The 18906-nt window shown below is 42.1% G+C and overlaps 1 protein-coding gene across 1 annotated transcript in view; it reads left to right on the forward strand.

Moving 5' to 3' along the window:
* The window catches only part of LOC131771850 (dystonin-like), a 97640-nt gene that overhangs the window by 51866 nt on the left and 26868 nt on the right, over window positions 1-18906 (forward strand). The window contains exons 47-74 of the mRNA XM_066162162.1: window positions 308-449; window positions 839-997; window positions 1475-1804; window positions 2243-2572; window positions 3109-3441; window positions 4076-4414; window positions 4560-4778; window positions 5131-5250; window positions 5345-5455; window positions 5803-5976; window positions 6836-7168; window positions 7429-7758; window positions 8022-8360; window positions 8446-8637; window positions 9122-9262; window positions 9552-9884; window positions 10171-10500; window positions 11018-11356; window positions 11861-12016; window positions 12255-12410; window positions 12537-12869; window positions 13094-13426; window positions 14219-14569; window positions 14879-15199; window positions 15548-15874; window positions 16544-16876; window positions 17271-17603; window positions 18208-18537. Of these exons, the coding sequence (XP_066018259.1) occupies window positions 308-449; window positions 839-997; window positions 1475-1804; window positions 2243-2572; window positions 3109-3441; window positions 4076-4414; window positions 4560-4778; window positions 5131-5250; window positions 5345-5455; window positions 5803-5976; window positions 6836-7168; window positions 7429-7758; window positions 8022-8360; window positions 8446-8637; window positions 9122-9262; window positions 9552-9884; window positions 10171-10500; window positions 11018-11356; window positions 11861-12016; window positions 12255-12410; window positions 12537-12869; window positions 13094-13426; window positions 14219-14569; window positions 14879-15199; window positions 15548-15874; window positions 16544-16876; window positions 17271-17603; window positions 18208-18537 (7567 nt within the window). The remainder of the gene's footprint in view (window positions 1-307; window positions 450-838; window positions 998-1474; window positions 1805-2242; window positions 2573-3108; window positions 3442-4075; window positions 4415-4559; window positions 4779-5130; window positions 5251-5344; window positions 5456-5802; window positions 5977-6835; window positions 7169-7428; window positions 7759-8021; window positions 8361-8445; window positions 8638-9121; window positions 9263-9551; window positions 9885-10170; window positions 10501-11017; window positions 11357-11860; window positions 12017-12254; window positions 12411-12536; window positions 12870-13093; window positions 13427-14218; window positions 14570-14878; window positions 15200-15547; window positions 15875-16543; window positions 16877-17270; window positions 17604-18207; window positions 18538-18906) is intronic.

Below are 18906 nucleotides of genomic sequence, written 5' to 3' on the forward strand. Positions count from 1 at the left end.
GCTTGAATTCAAAGGAGATCCACCTACGTTTTCTTAGTAAGCTATGAACCCTCGACTTGATGGAAAAAGTGTTTTGACAATTAACAAAATGACTTCTCAGTGCAAATAGTCTAAAACCATATTTTGTGAATTTATAAAGAACGGAACGCTTGGGACACATTGAATAAAATATTGTTCAAGTTCACCAAGACTCTGTTACTTGAATAATTCTATTATTTTATTCATTTAAACTGATGAAAATATGATGTTTGATTTAAGCTGTTCTCCATCCCCGTTTTCGTAGCATTACTTGTCTTATCCGCCATAGGTTACCAAACGGAGAACCCGAGAGTGAAGCCATCCCACGCGATGTCCAAGAAAAGCTGGACATGATCAAAGAAAACTTCCATGTCCTGGAGATAAAAATCCGCGAACAAAGACTTTACCTGTCTTCCCTGTCACGTCAGCAGGTATCAAATGTAGAGCTTGTTGGTTATTCTTGGGCGATGGACTAGGGAAAGAATGTTTGCACATTGCCCTTCTTTCTTTCCCCTTCATAACATGCACAGCCGATTGTTCAGGACGCTGATCTTGAATTCCAATCGGTGGCATGTAGAGGTAGAAATCGTCATTCAAGCGATTTCAGAGTAGCCCCGCTCCGCCTTCATGACTATAATTTGTGTTATGGTTCAAGTTGGCATTGATGTTTCGGTTGTTTGCGAGTCCTTCAAAAGGAAAATTGCAGCTCTGCGTCAAAGGTCCGAAAATCCATGTTCTTTGGCAGCCTGTCCTCTGTGACGTTTAGACATCTGGTCTAGATATCTTTTTCAAACTTTCATAGACATGTTTTGTGTTTCAGGAGCAGAGACTGTTCGCTCTTCCAGTTGACCATCAACCTGTAGAGGAAGCCCTGAATCATTTTATTTCTTGGCTTTCTCGTGCGGAGGAGGTGGCCTCGAACTATAAGCCCTTGAAACCTGATCTGATCACACTCAAAGACGAGGAGATAGCAATCACAGTAAGTTTGAGTTGTAAAGGGTTTGTTATAAGCACATGAGGACGTACTAGTAGGGTTTTCCTAGAGGAGCAAAGCATGTCAACACCTTTTATCAAAACTTAGTTCCAGTTTTGCACGTCGGTGGCTGTTTTATTTTTGACGCAATCAGTAGCTGGCGGGAATGTATTGGAAGTATATCAGATTCAACTCCTTGCAGTGGTTATTGTATCATGGTCTTCTTATCCTTTGAACGTCCAAACTCCAATTACAATTATAACTGAGTTAGGTGAGATTGTAAGGAAATCCAAAGTGCGTTTAGTAATCCAGGGGCGGAGTGGGGGAATAGTCGGGTGAAACGCTATAGAAAAGAATCTCATCGACGCGTAAAAACGCGACCACTAGTTTCTTTATGGCGACAAAACTCGGATAACCCCGAGTGACAAGCTGCACTATTCTTGAACACTTATCTTAGCGATGTCATTTTTCCTTTTTGTCCAGGCCGACAGACGCGACGTACTGATGCACGAACCGAGCTACAACAGCCTCGTCCGAAAGGCCACTGAATTCCTGCAGAAGTCAGGCCCAGGACCGAAACAAGATGAAATCAGCGCCAAAGTGGAAGATGTGAAGAAGAGATGGGAAGAGCTCAAGAAGACAACAAACGAACGACATGCACAAATCGCTGATGTTTTACCGCTGGCTCAAAAATACCACGACAATTCGCAGAACGTGAAGGATGTGGTGACACTAGCTGAAACTGAGTTAGGATCATATCTTGGTGTGTCGCCCGACGTAGAGATAGCAAAACAAGAGTTACAGAACATCAAGGTATGAAAGATGGTGCTCTTACAGTTGTAACTCAGGCTGGGTTATTCCAAACCTAACTTAGTTAATGATGTAATTTAGTATTATCAACTGAGTTGATAACGTAAACTGGCCACTGTAAAGGGTTTAAAAGCTGGCTTTTTGAGCGTGTTGCCAACTAAATAACACTGTTACACTCTCCCACCTACGTAGCACCATAGTTTCTTCAGAAACGTAACCCCCTTTATTCATTAGTTAATGATAGATTAACTGCGAACGAAATCCCTCAGATAAACTTAGCATTTTCCAAGGCAGTGGACCTTGACTGGTATCAACTGTCTCTCGAAAAATTTAGCAAAAGAGTACAGCGATAAATGTGTGGTTTCCCAATACACCATTTGCATATCTTCCATTGGTGAATTTGCCCTCGTTTAATCTGTAACTGCTCTGATTTCTCTTCAGGGTGTCCTAAAAGCTGTAGAAAAACGCGAACGCGACGTCAAGCGAATGAACGAGGTCGGCGCCGAGTTGGCCGAAAAACTCGACAATTACCACGGGATGTCACGCGAAGCGCGCAACGATCAGCAAACAACCAATGATCGTTACGAACGGATTCGATTGGAGCTGCTTAACCGCGAGAAGCTGATTGAAGCGCAAGTCAACTCCTCGGATCAATTCATGACTGCGCTGCAGGAGTTAGAAATGGACTTAACTGGCGTGGACGCTGCCATCGCGGATGAATCAGTCGGTAGTGACAGTGAAGAGCTAAAGCGACAGTTGGCTGAGCTTCAGGTGAGAATAATTCTTACAGGAAACTGATCATTTAAATTTATAGCGATAGTGAATTTCTCAACTTTTCACACCTTCTAGAGTTGCTTGCACTTCGCGTACGATTTTGAGCTTTTTTCTTAGGCATTAGGGGGTGTTCCAAGTATCACTAGTATGATAAAACTCGAATGCTAAGGGTGTGAAAAATTGAAAGAACTTGATACTGTTCCTGTCCACGATTGCCCTTTCTTCACCCTTTAACTCCCACGAGTGACCAAGACAACGTCTTTTCACAATAGCGTTACAATATCAATCTGAGTAGTGATGAGAATAAAGAATTGGTACTCAATACCAAATTCTCCGAACCAACATCTTAAGAATTTTTATGGCAGACAGTAGAGAGAATTACTAAAAAGATCTTGGGAGTGAAAGGGTTAAAAGAACCCAAATCAACTCTCAAAATCTCGTGGTCTGACTTCTCAAAGAAAGGATTTCCTTTTGTTCACTCGCTGTCCCTACCTTTGGCAATTTTAACTGTGTCTCGATGTTTTCTTTTTAAGGCCTCTAAGGTCGCTTTAGCTCAGCGACGCCCCAAATTAGGCTCGTTACAATCGGATGGACTGGCACTGATGAAGGACAACAAAGAAAACGAAAAGTTTGTGGATGCAACCAAGTCCAAAGTTCAAAGCGTTACAGATCTGTACTGCAACATTGAGGACAGAATCAAAAATCGGATCGCGCATGTACAAACTGCGCTCTACCGCTGTCAAGGATTCAACGAGGCGCTAGACGACTTTGAAAGATGGCTGTATGACACCGAGAGTCGATTCCAGGCCCTTGGCATGCTGTCAATCAAGCCAAGTGTGATCAAGAAGCAAGGTTCTGGACTGAAGGTAACTTGGCGCTTAATTAATGGCTAGAGGTTTATCTCCGTATGCTGTATATATTTAACGACAAAACATTAAAACGTTTCCTTTTTCCCAAGTGAATGACTGAGTTCTGTTTGGGTTGAAAGGTTTTTTAGTTTCTTGTGTTTGTTAGCTTTGCCTCGATGACAAAAATGATGGCCACAGCAGTTGTGATGTGGCCTCCATTACAGATTCTTGTGCTTTTTCAGGAAAGAGGCTCAAGTTTTTCAAATTGTGAATGTAACTTAAATGTTTTACCATGCAAGTGAAAGCAGTTTAGTTGTTCGTTTTTGTGCTACTGAATGACGTAGTTGGTTTGGATTATGATTCAGTCGTTAGAATATATCTGAAAAAAGTAGTTAGACACGCAAGGCGAGAAGCCTTTTTGCATGTCCTGTTATAAAAAGTAGTCGTTGCGATTTTCCCATAAATTCAAACCAGGTAGAATTTGTAAAAGCAGTTGCAGGTAGAATATACTCTCGTAGAGACAACTATGTAAGGAAAGTATTCTTCATGTCGTGCGGAGCAAATTGTCGCCACGGTCAGTTTGTCACAGTTTCATAATCTTAGCGACCATATCTTGAGTATGGAACTGATAGCAAATGCTTTGAATTTTAAGGTCATCAAAGAAGACATCGAACTCCATGCTCTTCTGTACGAAGAACTCAGAAAAGCAGGTTTTGACATGCTAACACGGGCAGACTCCATACCCGACAAAAGCAACATAGAGTTAAGACTTGCGGATGTGAAAAACCGCTGGGAAAGCTTAAGAGCGGGGATTGACGAGCGGAATAGGAGTCTTGGTAAACTGGTACCGAGCGTATTTGGCTACGTGGAAGTGCGAAAGGAGGTGATCACGTGGTTAAGCGAGAGCGAGAAGAAATTTGACGAACTGGCTTTGGGATTCGGTGACGTAGGCGACCTCACAATCATGTCACAGAAACAAGAACAGCTCAAGGTGACTTGGGGTTTATTTTACTTATTTATGTTTTTTCTTCTATTTTAGCACGGGGCTTAGGCCAAATTTCTTACGCTTCGTTAGGTTCGTCACACTGTGACACAAAATTTAAATATATCTTTAAGATTTAACTCTCGTTTGACAGGCTTTGCGTGAGGACATGGAGAACCACAGACCAGTGTTCCAGAACCTTTTGACCATGTCCGAGGCTTTGATTGGCGTGTGTCATGAGCTGTTAATCAATAACGACGTTGTCATGGTGATCGGTGAAGTGGAGGAGGTTAAGAGACGATGGGAGGCGTTAAATACGAAAGTGCTCGGTGGAGAAAAAGAACTGAGAAATTCCAACAAGACCCTTGCATTGGTGTGTACCGACTTTGTGTAAAAGTGCATTTTTTTACTCTTGCAACGTTCACTTTAATTGCAGAAATGCGTGTCTTTGTGAATTTTTTTTTCTGTCAGTCAGTCAGTCAGCCCTTCATTAATTCCGTCTGGCATACTCTGAGTTGGTTTCTTGCTCAATTTGTCATTCAGAGAGTGAGAAAAGCAGTGAGGCAGTCCAGCAATTAAGCAAACAAACAAACAAACAAACAACAAAACAATGAAACGTAAACTGTGTAAAAACATTTGATAGCTAGATTCCCCCTTTACAAGGGTTCATACTTGGCCTTTTTTTTTCTAAACAAAAAAAATAACTAATGTTGTCTTGGCTTCAGGTGCAAGAAGCGTTACAACCGATGCAACAAGTCATGGCTGAAGCAGAGGGTATTCTGGGAACCGAGCCTAAAGTCGGCTTTAACATCGGACAAGCTAAGGAAGAACTCATCAAAGTTAACGTAAGTACAAAACAGTCACAGTGTTTTTGAGAAATTTTTCGTTTCGGAGGCAATTAACTGAAGTTCATGGATGTGTGTGGGTCTTTGTCAACAGAAATGCATTGACGTGTTGGAAAAGACGGAAATAAAGTTACTGAGATTGTCCAAGCAGGTTACCAACAACGAGTATATCATCACTATTATCAAAGACAACAGAGTTATGCAGGTGATTAATACAGGAACTTAATCTATTCCGGCATAGTCTATCTTCCCTTTACTCGATACACCCTAACTTAAAGATGCATATTCTCCATACTGTTCTCTATACAGTTCCTAAAGAACTGACAAGGAGAGTTTGTATAACAATCAAGAGCATCTTTAATTGGTGATCATTTCCTTGATTCTCGTCAACTTTACGTTTGATTCAAGGGTGAGACTGTAAAGAGAAATTAGAAATCAGTCATATTTGATTAAAGGGTTAAAAATCCACCCATAGCAGTTTGTAGACAGAAGAAGGATACTGAATTCAACAGTATACCAGTGCTGAGGAGCTTGCATCGTTTCTCTCGACAGATTCGCTTGAAAGAGAGAAAAGTCAAACTGGAGAAGTACATCCGGACCGTGGAAGTTTTCCAGGGAGCTGGAAATGAGATTGAGACGAAAGTGATGGGTATCATGAGTTTTGTTTCAGTTGAGGTCGTTGTCACAGACTTAGACAACATCCGGGACCAATTACAACACGTACAGGTACATTAAAGAATAGTTTACCTCTACCATCAAAGGTTGCCGACTGACGTTGTCTGTTGACTGATGAGAGAGTTTTAGATCCACGCTTGTCTCTGAATACTGCTAAGAGTCACGTGAAAAGACTCTAGCGGTCACGTTCGCCGTTTGCCGGCCACGCTTGAACTTCGGGCAAGGCACTTTCAGGTAGTTGAACTCCATTGATGCTTTTTTCCTTCCTGTTCGAAAGTTCTCGCGTATGTCCTGTAAATATATGTGAGGTAAAGTCTTTACTTCATAATCAATCTGTTTGGGATGCTAGAAAACCAATCTTTTGGCCACATTTTGTATTTGAAATGAAGGACCTCTATCCTTTATGTAATTCAAGATGGCGGCGCACATATCGATTTTTTTTCCAGGTGAAAGCCGACGTCGGTCTAAAAAGCTGAAAGTCTCGAAACTTCTAACCACAAACTGCTGACCGCGATTTGACGTTTGCGGTGAACACACCAAACGTGGATCTAAAACTCTCTCATGACGCGCTTTTGCCTTGTGGCCTTTTCCTAAAGGTTGTCATAGTAGGGAAGTCCTACATAAAATTTCGAAATTGCTAATGTATTCACTATAGCCCTTCACATAACTCGTTCTAAACTCAGTGGTTTCGTTGCAAGGCGATAAACTTTGGAGTCTTTCTTCGCATACATTATGCTGACGCTTATTGTTAACTTTCTCATTTATGAAGACCTTAAATGTTACGTTCCTTGCGAGAGATTTCCCAGAACTGTTAGTTTCCTTGTTGCGCAAAAGCAATAAAGTAGAAAAAGGAGTAACTAAATTAAGCTATCTTTCGAAACGTTAAGTAGTTTCTGTTTCATCTTGCTAGAATCTGGAAGAGGAGGTTGTCATTCATCGAAGAAAAATTGACACTATGGAAGAGACTGGCGAATGGATCATCAGAGAAAACAACGGCGAACCCGAAGTCATCAGCGAAGTTCACTCGAGCATCAACCGAGCGAAGTCGACCATCAACGAAGTGACGGTGAAATTGACGGATCGTCGCCGAAGACTCGAAACGGCGCTGACGGAGAAACAACGAGTGTTTGACACCTTTGATGACTTTGACAGAAGGGTTGTAAAGCTGGACAAGTCTCTGACTCGAGCTAAACCTGTATCAGCCGAGTTTGTCGTCATAAAAGAACAGAGAGCATCTCATGAGGTTAGTTATTGTGCGACGGAATGTTTAAGTTTAACGAGCCTTGAGGTTCTTTACCGCCTTAGCTTATTCCAGTATCTGTAGCGTAGAGCGGCCTGGAGTGTTGGGATGCAAGTCCAACGTTAAGTTTCCGTCTCACAGCTCTCTGGTACCCATGTATTCTCCTTTATCGTCCTTGATGGAGGGAGGTATTGTGAGGGTTAAGTGCCTTGCCTTAGAGCACAACTCATCGAGCCAAGTTGAGACACGTTTTCCTTTTCCAGATCGTCACTCGAGAAGTAGGCCGCCTTCGCCCAATCTCCGACTACCTCTTCCCAGCTGCAGAGAGTCTTCTTGGCAAAGCTGAGGAAGCCCCGGATAAGAAACAATTTGAAACCCGTGTGGTAGCCACCCGTTCCCTTTGGGAAGGAGTGCGAGTTAGAAGCGACAATCGACACGTTGTCATTGAGCAAGTGTTTCCATTGGCCCATAACTACGATGACGCGTACCGCGCATTGAACATTTGGCTCAGAGAGACAGAACAGAAAGTCATCAACCTCACTCCAGTTCTTTGCAATTTCGAAAGCTTGAATGGTCAACGCAAGAATTTAACGGTGAGAACTTTGATTTGCTTGAGTATGGCTTGGGTTTTTTCCATCAGACTTTCTTTTTTGATCGATTTTAGTAAAAACGACAACAAGAAAAACAAGAAAATAGTGATGCAGTGCTTTGCGGACTAGGATCTGAGTCTAAATCTTCTCCTATGTTTCCTTATTTTTCTTATCGAGAATTCTCAGATGAAGTCCGTTCTTCGGAAGGAAGAAATAATTTTAAATTTTATCATTGGCTAACGTTTAATTTTTGTTATGGCTTCTAGGCTCTTCAAGAGGACGTCAAAAACCACGCACCGGTTTACGAGTTTTTCATTTCAGCGGCGACGGCCCTCAGCAACGCTTGTGATGCAGCTAACATCACAGAAGGATTGGAACCCATCAAAATGCTCAACCAAGAAGTATCAAATCGCTGGCAAGTCATGACAGCTGTCGTGGAGACCAAGAAGAGCGAGATTGACAATGTCCATCAGAAACTGAAGCAGTACGAAGACGCTGCTGAGAAAGTCAAACGCATGTTGAACCGCGCCGAAACCACTTTGGCTTCCCCAAGTGAATTAGGAGCAGATGTAAACAAAGCGAAAGCCAACAGAGACACAGTAAAGGTGAGTCGGAATTCGAGATCTCTATCATTTGCCTCCTACGTTCACGTTTTTAACACGTTTCTTATTTGATTGTGATTTCGTTTAGACGTTATTGTCGGTGTTTGAGAATGGTAAAGATGACGTCGATTCCCTCAATGAGGCTGGCCAGAAGCTTGTTCACAGCGTGGATCATCAACTGGTGAACTCTTCGCCCGTACAGGATCAGCTCTCTGCTTTGAATGCTTCTTATAAAGACCTTTACGACAAACTGGGGGCAGAAGAACTTAAACTCGAACAGGTGCAGGGATCTTTTAGCTTTGTTAAGTTTCCATTGCCAGTTTTGCATCTGTTGACAAGCAATACTGTCAAGTCAGAGAACTATTCCCTTTGAAACTGAGCTAGCGCTGACCACTTACGATGTCAACGGCAGACACGGTTTTGGTCATTCTTCTGCGATTTTTTTCAAACCTTGTTCACTGTTGATTTTTCTTTAGATTGTAGTGTTTTTGATGGAACTATGGCTAGTGATGAGGAAGTTTTATTGTTTCGTGAAGCTGCTTTTACACCAGCTAATTTTCCTGATGATTGAACTTGATAAAGAAAACTGTTCGTTTTTCCAAGTATCCAAGAAGACTTCTAGTTGTATTTGAAAAGAAAGACTGTAGAAAGGATTTCTCTTAAACTCTTTATTACACCATTAAATTTCGTCTTCGACAAGAAACTGTGAAATGAAATACCCTACTGCGGATGATGAATTTTTCATCTTTCCATTCAACTTGTAGGTGATCGAGAATGCAGAGGATTTCCAGACTGCTATTTTTGAATTTGAAGCCTGGCTGCCCAAAGTTTCAGCCGCAGTTCAGCAGTTCGAGCCTATTTCCTCTAATCTGGGTGGAATCAAAAAACAACTGAAGGAAGCTGAGGCAAGAATTTTGAATTGTTTATATTTGTCTAGCACATACTGAAATGATGTCTGTCGTTTTCTGTTCGGTCAATTTCTCCAAAGAATTTTGAAGTATTTTATGAAAACCATCTTAGACCGGTCCTTTACGGTTTGCTCTGGAGCTTGTTTGAAAGTTTTTCTTCGAACCGGAAAGTAACTAAAGCCTCAAATAGACCCTGGGTCATTTTGATGGTGAGACGGAAACCCGTTTGCTGCATAAGTAATCGAAAAATTAAATAAATTTGCAAATTTTTCCTTCCATGCTACAGGATTTGCATGACACTTTAGAGGAAAAGAAACCGCTGTTAATATCCGCTGAAGACTGTGGTCACAGACTTGTTGAAGTATGTCCTGAGGAACAGACTATAGACGATGTGGTCGCCACCAAACTGGACCCATTACAAAAGGCTTACGAAATACTTTCCGCTGCGGTGGTGGAGAGAGTTGGCCAACTTCAGGTGAAGCTTGTTCAGTCCCAGGAGCTTGACGCGTCGCTTGCTGACGTCATTCGTTGGTTGGTGGAAATGGAGAAGACACTGAATCGACAGGAACCCATCGTAGTGCAGCCTGGGAAAGTCAACAGACAGAAACAAGATCAAGAGGTGGGGTATTATTAGTTACTTTGTAAATGCCTTTGTTTATTTCCAATATCTGTGCATAGCATAAGGTGGTTATTGCGACACTGATGTAAAAGAAGAAGTCTTCGTTTTACTCCCAGCAAGTTTCAGCAGGCCTCTCTGACAAGTGGCCAATACTATTTGTACTCTTGGATGGAGACGAGCAAGGCACTCAAATCCCTCACTCTGAAGTGTGGCGCATAAACCGTTGGACAAGTGAAGAAAGAGATGCTTAAATATCAATCCGACCAATGCCTTTTTATTTCTGCAGGTGTTATGTAAAGAGATTGCCAGTGAACAGCCAGTGATCCAACAGGTTGATAGTAACGCCAACCATGCAATGGCATCTATGCCAAACGGGCCAGAGCGTGACATATTCAAGTACAAGCTTGCAGACATCGACCGTCGCTTCGCTGCCGTGACGGAAAAATCCACCCAAAGAAAGCAAACTTTAGACTCACTTCAGCCTCTAGCAGAGCAATACAGTGAGGTTTTTCAGGCGTTTACTCTTTATTTGGAAGGCGCAGAAGAAAAAGTGGAGTCACTGAAGAAAGTACCACGTGACGATGAGAGTGCTGCTCGTCACAAAGCTGAAGCACAGGTAACATACATTTGACGATAGTCGTTCGGTGACGTGGTGGCGTTCGACTTTTTCAGTAGAGAGGGAGAGTTAATTTAGTTTTTCCGGTAAGGTTAGCCAACGTCGGTCATTATTCAGTGAGTCAGTAGGTAATTTGGTCGTGAGATCGGTCAGTGAATCAGTGGGTCAGTTATTCACTCAATAATATTGTCAGTCAGTCAGTCAATTAATCAGTCTGTCGGTCCGTTTTTCGGCTGGTCGCTCAGTCGATTGTTCGGCTGGTCGGTGGGTCGATCGTTCGCCTGGTCGGTCTGTCGGTCTAAAGCAGTTTGAGTTTTGAAGCAGAAAAGAGTTCTATTTCCCACTTATTTTTTGTTAGTTCAAACCACTGGCAATTTATTTGGAGAAAAAGAGACTGAAATCGCATTTGAAACCCGAAATTATTTAGATATTGGATACCAACGTTTTAAAAAATGACTTCATCCTTTAATTTTTTTTTCTTCATTAGGATTTTAACGTTTCATTAATTTTATTTCAGGCATTCGTAGAAGGAGTGGAGAACCACAAGGGTGTTCATCAAATGTTAAACATGGCTTCAAAGGCCCTTATTGATTTTTGTGAGAACAGCTCTCTCACTGTAGACACGTCACACATTATAGATGAAGTTCAAGATGCTAATACGCGCTACGATAAGCTCTCCAGGGCAAACTTTGATTTAGAGAAGCAGACCCGGGTTGCTGAACAGAGTATTGAACCATACCAAAAGGCTCTGGAACCTGTCGAGTTGACGTTTATCGCAGTTGACAGTTATCTTGAGTCTGAGCCCGCTATCGGGTTGGACGTGGAAAAGGGCAAAGAAGAACTAGTGAAAGTTGAGGTAGGTTGAGTCTGGTGACATTTTCTCTTTTTTACAAGTGACGTTCAAAACAAAATTACTTAAAACGTTAAGGAACAATTCAGTAACGCAATACAAGTAGTCAACTTGATAGTGTTATTGGTTTTGCAAGATATCTAACAAGTGTCGTGAAACTGAACCCGAGGTTATCACAAAAGCCATTGAGAACAAAGATAAATGTCAAAAGGATTCAATCAGAACTAGTAGACAGTTTGCATATCCAGTATGCACATACCCTTTAGTGTTCTTTATACATTTCCCTAGACGCCCTAGATTTAGGGGTGGTAGTGTGGGGAGAAATTAGGTAATAGTCACTCTAAGAGGTTACAAGGTTAAGTTTTTTAACCTGATATATTTAAAAGAAGGAAAAGTTTTCTGGACCAATCACGGCGTGGAGTGAAGACAAACCGCTCCAAACCTTGATGATATTCGACTTCCACTGAAAAACAGTCTCCTTTCTGACACGTAAATGATTTCCACTCCCAGGAACTTCTAAGCACTCTTGAGGAACAGAAAGCTGATCTGGAGGTGGTCGAAATGTCAGGCCCTCCACGGGTTGAGCAAGCTGTGGATTTAGCTGAAGAACTGGCCACTGTGTCTCAGAAATATGAGATGAACGTCAACAAGTTAAAACGCCAAAAGGTACGCTTTAAAAACACGTTTCTGCATTGCATTCTCACCTTTGTACTTTGTAGTTTGTAGCTTTTGATATTGGTCAACTGTGGACATTTATGGATGCTGCGTGAAAGGCAAATCATAAAATGGTGCGAACGTTTACTCTGCACAACAAACAACATCCCATAATATCTACAATAAGGTGCAATCCTCTAACAAAAAAACAACAACAAAAAGAAGCTTACTGTATATTTTTTGTGTACAGGTTCGATTGACAAAACACGTGGAGAAGCTAATTCTGTTCATGGAGGTGCATCGCGAAATCGAGAAGTGGCTGGAAGGAATGTCAGAAACGATCAGCGGATTATTACCCATCAGTGAAGACAGCGACGAGGCCAAAGCACAACTGGCTAACACTAAGGTAACACTCTCAGGACTACGAAAAGTGTCCCCTAATGATACCTATTTGAAGTTATCTGATACCAGTTTTGCGGGAGCATTTTGCAGCCGACATTAAACCCATCGCAATCTTTGTTTTTGCTTTCAGGGTCTTAATGACGAATTCCAGAAATACCGCGCAAAGCTTGACGTGCTCGAAGAAATCACTGATTACCTCATAGTAGCAGAAAAAGATGATCCTACTCTTGTTGCTGAACTAAGAGAGAAGTTCAGCGCGGTGGAAGAGCCCTTTGAACGCCTACACTCTGTTGTGCTACAAAGACAAGCCCGTCTGCAAAACATAGTCATTAATAGTCAAGACTTTCAACTTTCACTGAGTGAAGCTCAAAACAATCTGAATGAATTTGAAAGGAGCGTTGCTCAGCTAGAGCCCATCAGTGCCATTTACGAAGTGGTTCAACGGCAGAAAGAAGATCATGAGGTAATTATGAATAAAAAGTAAAAGTGAGAATGTTCATTAGCACTGACCACTCTTTCTCGTGGTTGAAAAAGTTTCATGCTTTTGGTTCTTATGTGGGGCATTTGTTTTCTTTTGCGAAAAATGTTTGTTACGTCTATGCTTCATGCCCAATATGCGTGCAATATCATACATTTCATCTCGCATCCAGGACATCCCATTTATCTACTATGTTTTGTTATTTTAAGGGTCTGTACCTTGAGATCACCTTGAGAGAGGTTGTGTTCAACGAACTTCTCAAACTCGGTCGCGAGGTCCTGGAAAAGACTGCCCCAGGCCCAAACCGTGAAGCTCTTCAAAAGGACCTGAATGACGTCGAAAGCCGGTGGACGGAAGTGTTTTACAGTACAACAGAAAGGCAGGAGGAACTCGAGGAAATTGTACCACTGGCTCAGAAATACTCTGATTCAGTCAGTGATTTACTTCCATGGCTAACAGAGACCGAACAGATGGTTGCAGATTGTAACGCCATGATTGTTTGTGAAAAACATGCGCTGATAAGGGAACAAACATTTCTTAAGGTAAATGGGTGAAAATTCTGTAAAACGTACATTTTTTTATCTGAAGTGCTTATTGCCCCTAATCTTTTCCCCATGTACTCTGGGGATTTAAATGTCAGCATATTGGTTTTGTGCAGTTAACTCGGGACAACTGTCAATTTGACGTCGCATAAATGATTTCGGGTAATACGAAAAGAGCAACTCAACATTTCCTCAGATGATTAAAGGGCTAAAGAAGGAAAGGGAGTAAGTTTCGTTTGGGGAGGGGGAGAGGGGGAGGGGGAGAGGGGGAGAGGGGGAGGGAGAGAGGGAGAGGGGGAGAGGGGAAGGAGGGGAAGGAGGGGAAGGAGGGGAAGTACAAGATTATTTGGTTATGACAACTGAGTTGTTGATGTAAATTGGCCACCTTGAAGAGTCAGCTTTGGGATCTCTTAACGGTGGCTAGTTGATATTATCAACTCAGTTGATAAAACCAAATTATCTTGATTCAACCCTTTAACTCCCAAGATCTCATCAGTAATTCTCCTTACTGTCTGCCAAATAGTTCTTGTGATGTTAGTTTGGAGAATTCGGAATTGGATCGACTTATAATCCCCTAATTGATATTTTTATTCTCATCACTTGTCTGCTTGGTATTGTATTGATTTTGTAAGGAGAAATTCTGTCTTGGTCTCTCATGGGAGTTAAAGGATTAACTAGACTAGTCGACTTGTGAATCTAAGTTAATGTTCCTCAGAGGGGAGAATTAACAATCAGATCTTGGGATATAAAGGATTATTATATAGAACTAAAACTTTACTTTCATTTGAACAGTACTTGCAGCAGTTCTTACAGGAGGATATAGAAGGACATCGCCCAATCTACCGCTCTCTTGTGGACAGTTCAGATGACCTGCTTGAAAGCTGCGAAGATCTGTCCGTCACCGAAGGAGTGATGCAAATAAAGGATGACGTCAAAGAAATGATTGACAGATGGAGCCAGGTAAACCAGTTCTATCAGGAGAGACGGCGTCAAGTAGCGGAAGCTTCGCAGGTGGCGAAGAAGTACAGAGGCTTGCTGCTACCAGTTGAAAACGAACTTAAAAGAGTGGCGAGAAAAATGGAGGATTGTGATTACGAAGGAGTAAATATTGACGTTGGAAAGAAAAAACTTGCGACTGTTAAGGTACAGAATTCTGTTGAGTAGTTTGGGGAGATGATATACACGACTATAAATGTGTGAGTTACTTATGCAGGTAAGCAAGCTCTTGGTAAACCCCATGAAAACCAAGTGGTTTCTCATAATAAATTCAAAAAGGTCAAGGAGAAGGTAGTTTGAAGTCCTTCTTGTATTTGAGTTCCACTGAACCATCCCCCCTAACCTTACAATCCCCCCCCCTTTCGTGCGTCGCTCGTTAACATCACAAACTAGAAAAACCGCCAGGCAATTTTTTTGTGAAAAAACTGATAGTCCCTCATGCATTTCCATGCGCAGGCTATCCAAGGCGAAATCTCTGAGTTGGAATCCCAGCTTGAATCACTGAGTGAACAACTTAAAGACGAAGGCAAAGCTCACTTGGATCTGATGCCTGTCAAACAACGGTTGTCTGCGCTCACTCAGCGGTGCATCGCTCTACGGAGAGATGCTAATGAAAGGATGGTGAAACTTGAGAGAATTCTGAAGGAATTGACTACGTTTGTGACAGCCACCGGGGAATTGAGAGTGTACTTGGATGGCGCATTCAAGGAACTCGACAGCTTGGGACCTATTCATAACGATGCAGAGGTTATTACAAAGCAGCTGAAAGAAGTGCAAGTAAGTTCACTCAGAGCGTATGTCGATTCATTATCTTAAAATCAAAACTAAACACAAATCTAGTTGGTCGGCTCATGGCAAATCCGAATGACGATTAAATTGCCTACCGTAACTCGAAGTTAAAACAAGCAAACTCCCTGAAGTGTGAAAAAAAAATTGTACTGTTCCTTTACCGAAGTTAAGCTGAAGCAATGCCGCGCTGGATTTTTCGATACGATTTTACAAGTAATATAACTTTCAGTTGGTCTTTTGTGCGATACCTTTACGTAAGCCTTTGGTGATGAAAAAAGTGTCTTTCTCCTTAAACCTCTGCAAGTGACTCATTATTTTCTGTTATCGTTTATCAAGGAGCTCCAAGCCGAGGCCAATGCCCAGGTTGGCGTTTTATCATCAGCCGAGGTAGCTGCGACAACCATCTGCTCTGAAAGGAAAGACGACCTAAAGGCCACTCATGACATCAACAAGTCACTAGCTGAAGTCCAAACACCCATGCTAGACCTACTGGAGAGACTTCAGTCACGTGAGCAGGACTTGAAGAGTGCCCAGGAACATCTAGAAGCTTACAAGGCACAGCTAGAGCCTGTTCAAGAGGTGTTCTTTCAGGTTGAGTCCTCCGTGGAGGCTCAGGCCCCGGTCGATTTAAACAAAGGCGAAGATGAACTTGGCAAAGTGGATGTGAGTGAGATACGACTGTAAAACGTTTTAACCCATTCCAGACAGACACGGTGGCCTTTTGCTGACCGCACTGGGCTACGGGTAGAAAGGTCCAGGGTCCACACCTGTTGGGCAAGGCACTTTCCTAAGACACTCGTAGTGCCTCTTCCCTCTGAGGAGTAGTATAATGTAATCTAAAAATAATTTCAGGGAAAACTGATGAATCCCTAGGAGGGGGGAAGGGTGGAGGGTGACCTTAGCTATGGTTGGGCCGTGCACCTGTTAGCGTAGACTTATTGTTTTAAGGGAGATATTAAAAATTCAGTTTCGGAGTCATTCCCGTCATTATTTTTCAGTTTATTTTGTATGTATACTCCATCATTGTGATGATGACTACAGGAGTCGAAAACGTCTCGTAATTTTTGCAACCTCTCCACCTCATATTGTAATTGAAATGTATTCAATATGCCCATTTCGCTCTAAAGCTGTTATAACTGCATGACTTAAACTATTGGCTCATTTTCGTGGTATTTTTACGTTCATTGGTGACTTAGAACGGAGTCAAAAGAGTAGAGCCTGAGAAATTAATGCTGCCAAAAAGTAAAACCAAATTATTTCTGGTTAGGTTGAACTGAAGCATAGAAAAAACAACTAAAACAATTTTTTCAACTCCTTCCCACAAATGCATAGACGATGATCAAAGAAATGGAAGAGAGCGGTAAACAAGTACGCCTGATGAGGAAGTCAAGCCAGCAGCTTTTGCGAGTCATGGACATTCAGTCGGAGCCTGGTACCGAGGTACAGACGGAAGTGGCTAAAGTCACTCACAAGCAACGTGATCTCAGGTCCAGTCTCAGGCTTCGACGCTCGAAAGTTGAGAAGAGCCTGCAGTTGTATGGAGAATTCCTGGAACAGATTGAGAAGGTCGAAAAGTGGTTGCCAGAGGGAGCGGAACGGGTAAAGTCATTAGATCTCACTGGCGGTGACCCTGAGACGATTAGAAAAGAGCTGGACAAGCTCCAGGTTTGTCTTTTATAGTGTGTTTGCATTTTGTCGTTATTGACTCTCTATCTCTTGCTGAGGGGAAGCGCGTCGTTGTTTTGCTTAAGAACTAGTGAACTTCCGTTAGTGATAGGAAAGGAAATCTTCTCAGTCACACTTATAGTACAGAAATGTCGTGCAGACTGTAGATAAGGTACATGAAAATGTTTTGCAAACGGAGATTGCCTTGATTTAACAACAAGGCTAGCCATTCAAGAACTTTTTGATAAAGGGCTAGGAGAAATAGCTTTTGGATCTGTGGATTGAAAGACCCGAACCACAGTGATGTGTGTCAGCAGCCATGAAAACAAATGTAAGTAAGTAATGCATTTGTAACAGAGTGGCAAACGTTTCTTTTATTTTGTGGTATCTACAGAATGTAAGAGATGAAGTGCAAGCGAATGAAACGTCATTAGACAACACTAAGGCTTTAGCGGACAAAATCAAAGAGCTCAGTGGTGAAGACCCTACCATCAACAAAGACCTGGACGAACAGTTGCAAAAAGTGGAGCCACCGATGAACGAGCTTATTTCGCTCCTCGACGCACGACAGACCGAGTTTCAGACGGCACTGCTGCAAAGTCAGGAGCTTAAAGATTCCTTGGATGAATTCGGTGGCTGGCTAGCGGCTACTGAAAACCTTTTGAACCTTCAAGGACCGGTGTCAGCCAGACACAAGGTCATTGTCGACCAACAAGACAAGCTGCAGGTAAATTACTTAAGCTCATTCCTCTGTCAGGCTTTGCCCACTGGTTTTTGTAATTGTCTTAGTAACTCACAGGGTCTCCACGCTCGTTTATAAGGGAAAAAAAGAGGTTATTTGTCATTTCAAAGATAAAAAAGGGACCATACTCTTTAACGAGGTAATGCTCTCTAAAAACTTCCACCATAATTCAAAAAGGCCTTTTTTTCGATGTGTGCGCAGCAAATCATGCGTGAAATTATGCGCATTAAAGATATGCAGTGGGGAATGAACAGAAATATGAAAGGTGCAAGGGCTCGCTCAGCCCTCTCTTATAATCTTACGAGTGGAATCATAAGTTATAATGTAAATGGAGCGCAATTGGTTCCGGTTCATGGTTTCAAGTTAGCCACTGAGCTGTCCAAATCGTTCTGAGCCCTAGTAGTGCCCTTTCTTTCTGTTATATTTTACCTCCTTGACGTCTTTTTGTTTTAGCTGTTCAGGTACAGGTATTAGGAAAACACCCTCTCCCCCCTCCCCCCTCCCCCTTTATATTTCCCAGGATAATTAATTTGCCTGTCGTGGAAGAGTTCTAGGGTAGCCATTGATTTCTTTTCTTGCATCTCTTTAGGTGCTTGAAAAAGATGTTGAACAGCACATGCCAGTTCATGAACACGTTATGGAAAAAGGAAAAGCAATGCTGGACAGTATGAAACCTGGACGTGAGAAAGACAATCTGCAACAGAAGCTTGAAGATCTTGATACTCGCTGGAACCAACTCTCTGAAAATATCAGTCAACGAAACCAGAAGCTGAAGAACGTAGAACCTTCTGCAAGCAAATATGTCAACAGTTTTGAACCCTTCACAAACTGGTTAGCAGAATCAGAGGAGCGTTTGAAAAGTTGCGAAAAGATCCCGGAAGATGAAGAGAGTACTACACAACAAATTGAGCTGTTAGAGGTAAGTTTGGTTTTTAGACTGAACTGAATACTTCAAGGCTCTTGTTGCTGCGATCGACATATTGGTTCTTCTCAAATTTTTATCTCCTTTATAACGTACTGAAAGATGTGACGATTACAGACTAACTTATCATCTGGGTTTTGTTTTTCGATGCAATGCTCAATTCTCTAAAGCACATTCCTAGCGGGTGTATAGCAGCTAGAAAGGAGAATTGGGTGTCAGATCTTGAGATTTAATGGTTCATGACACAATTGTGGAGGATCACATGGTGCGATATCCACGATCATTGATATCGCCAAGCGTTTTCGGCTTAAAAAGTTTTCACGTATTTTATTTCTATCGAAATATTTGAGGTTAAGTAATAATACA

Source organism: Pocillopora verrucosa, chromosome 2 (genome assembly GCF_036669915.1).
Source record: "Pocillopora verrucosa isolate sample1 chromosome 2, ASM3666991v2, whole genome shotgun sequence".
Lineage (NCBI taxonomy): Eukaryota > Metazoa > Cnidaria > Anthozoa > Scleractinia > Pocilloporidae > Pocillopora > Pocillopora verrucosa.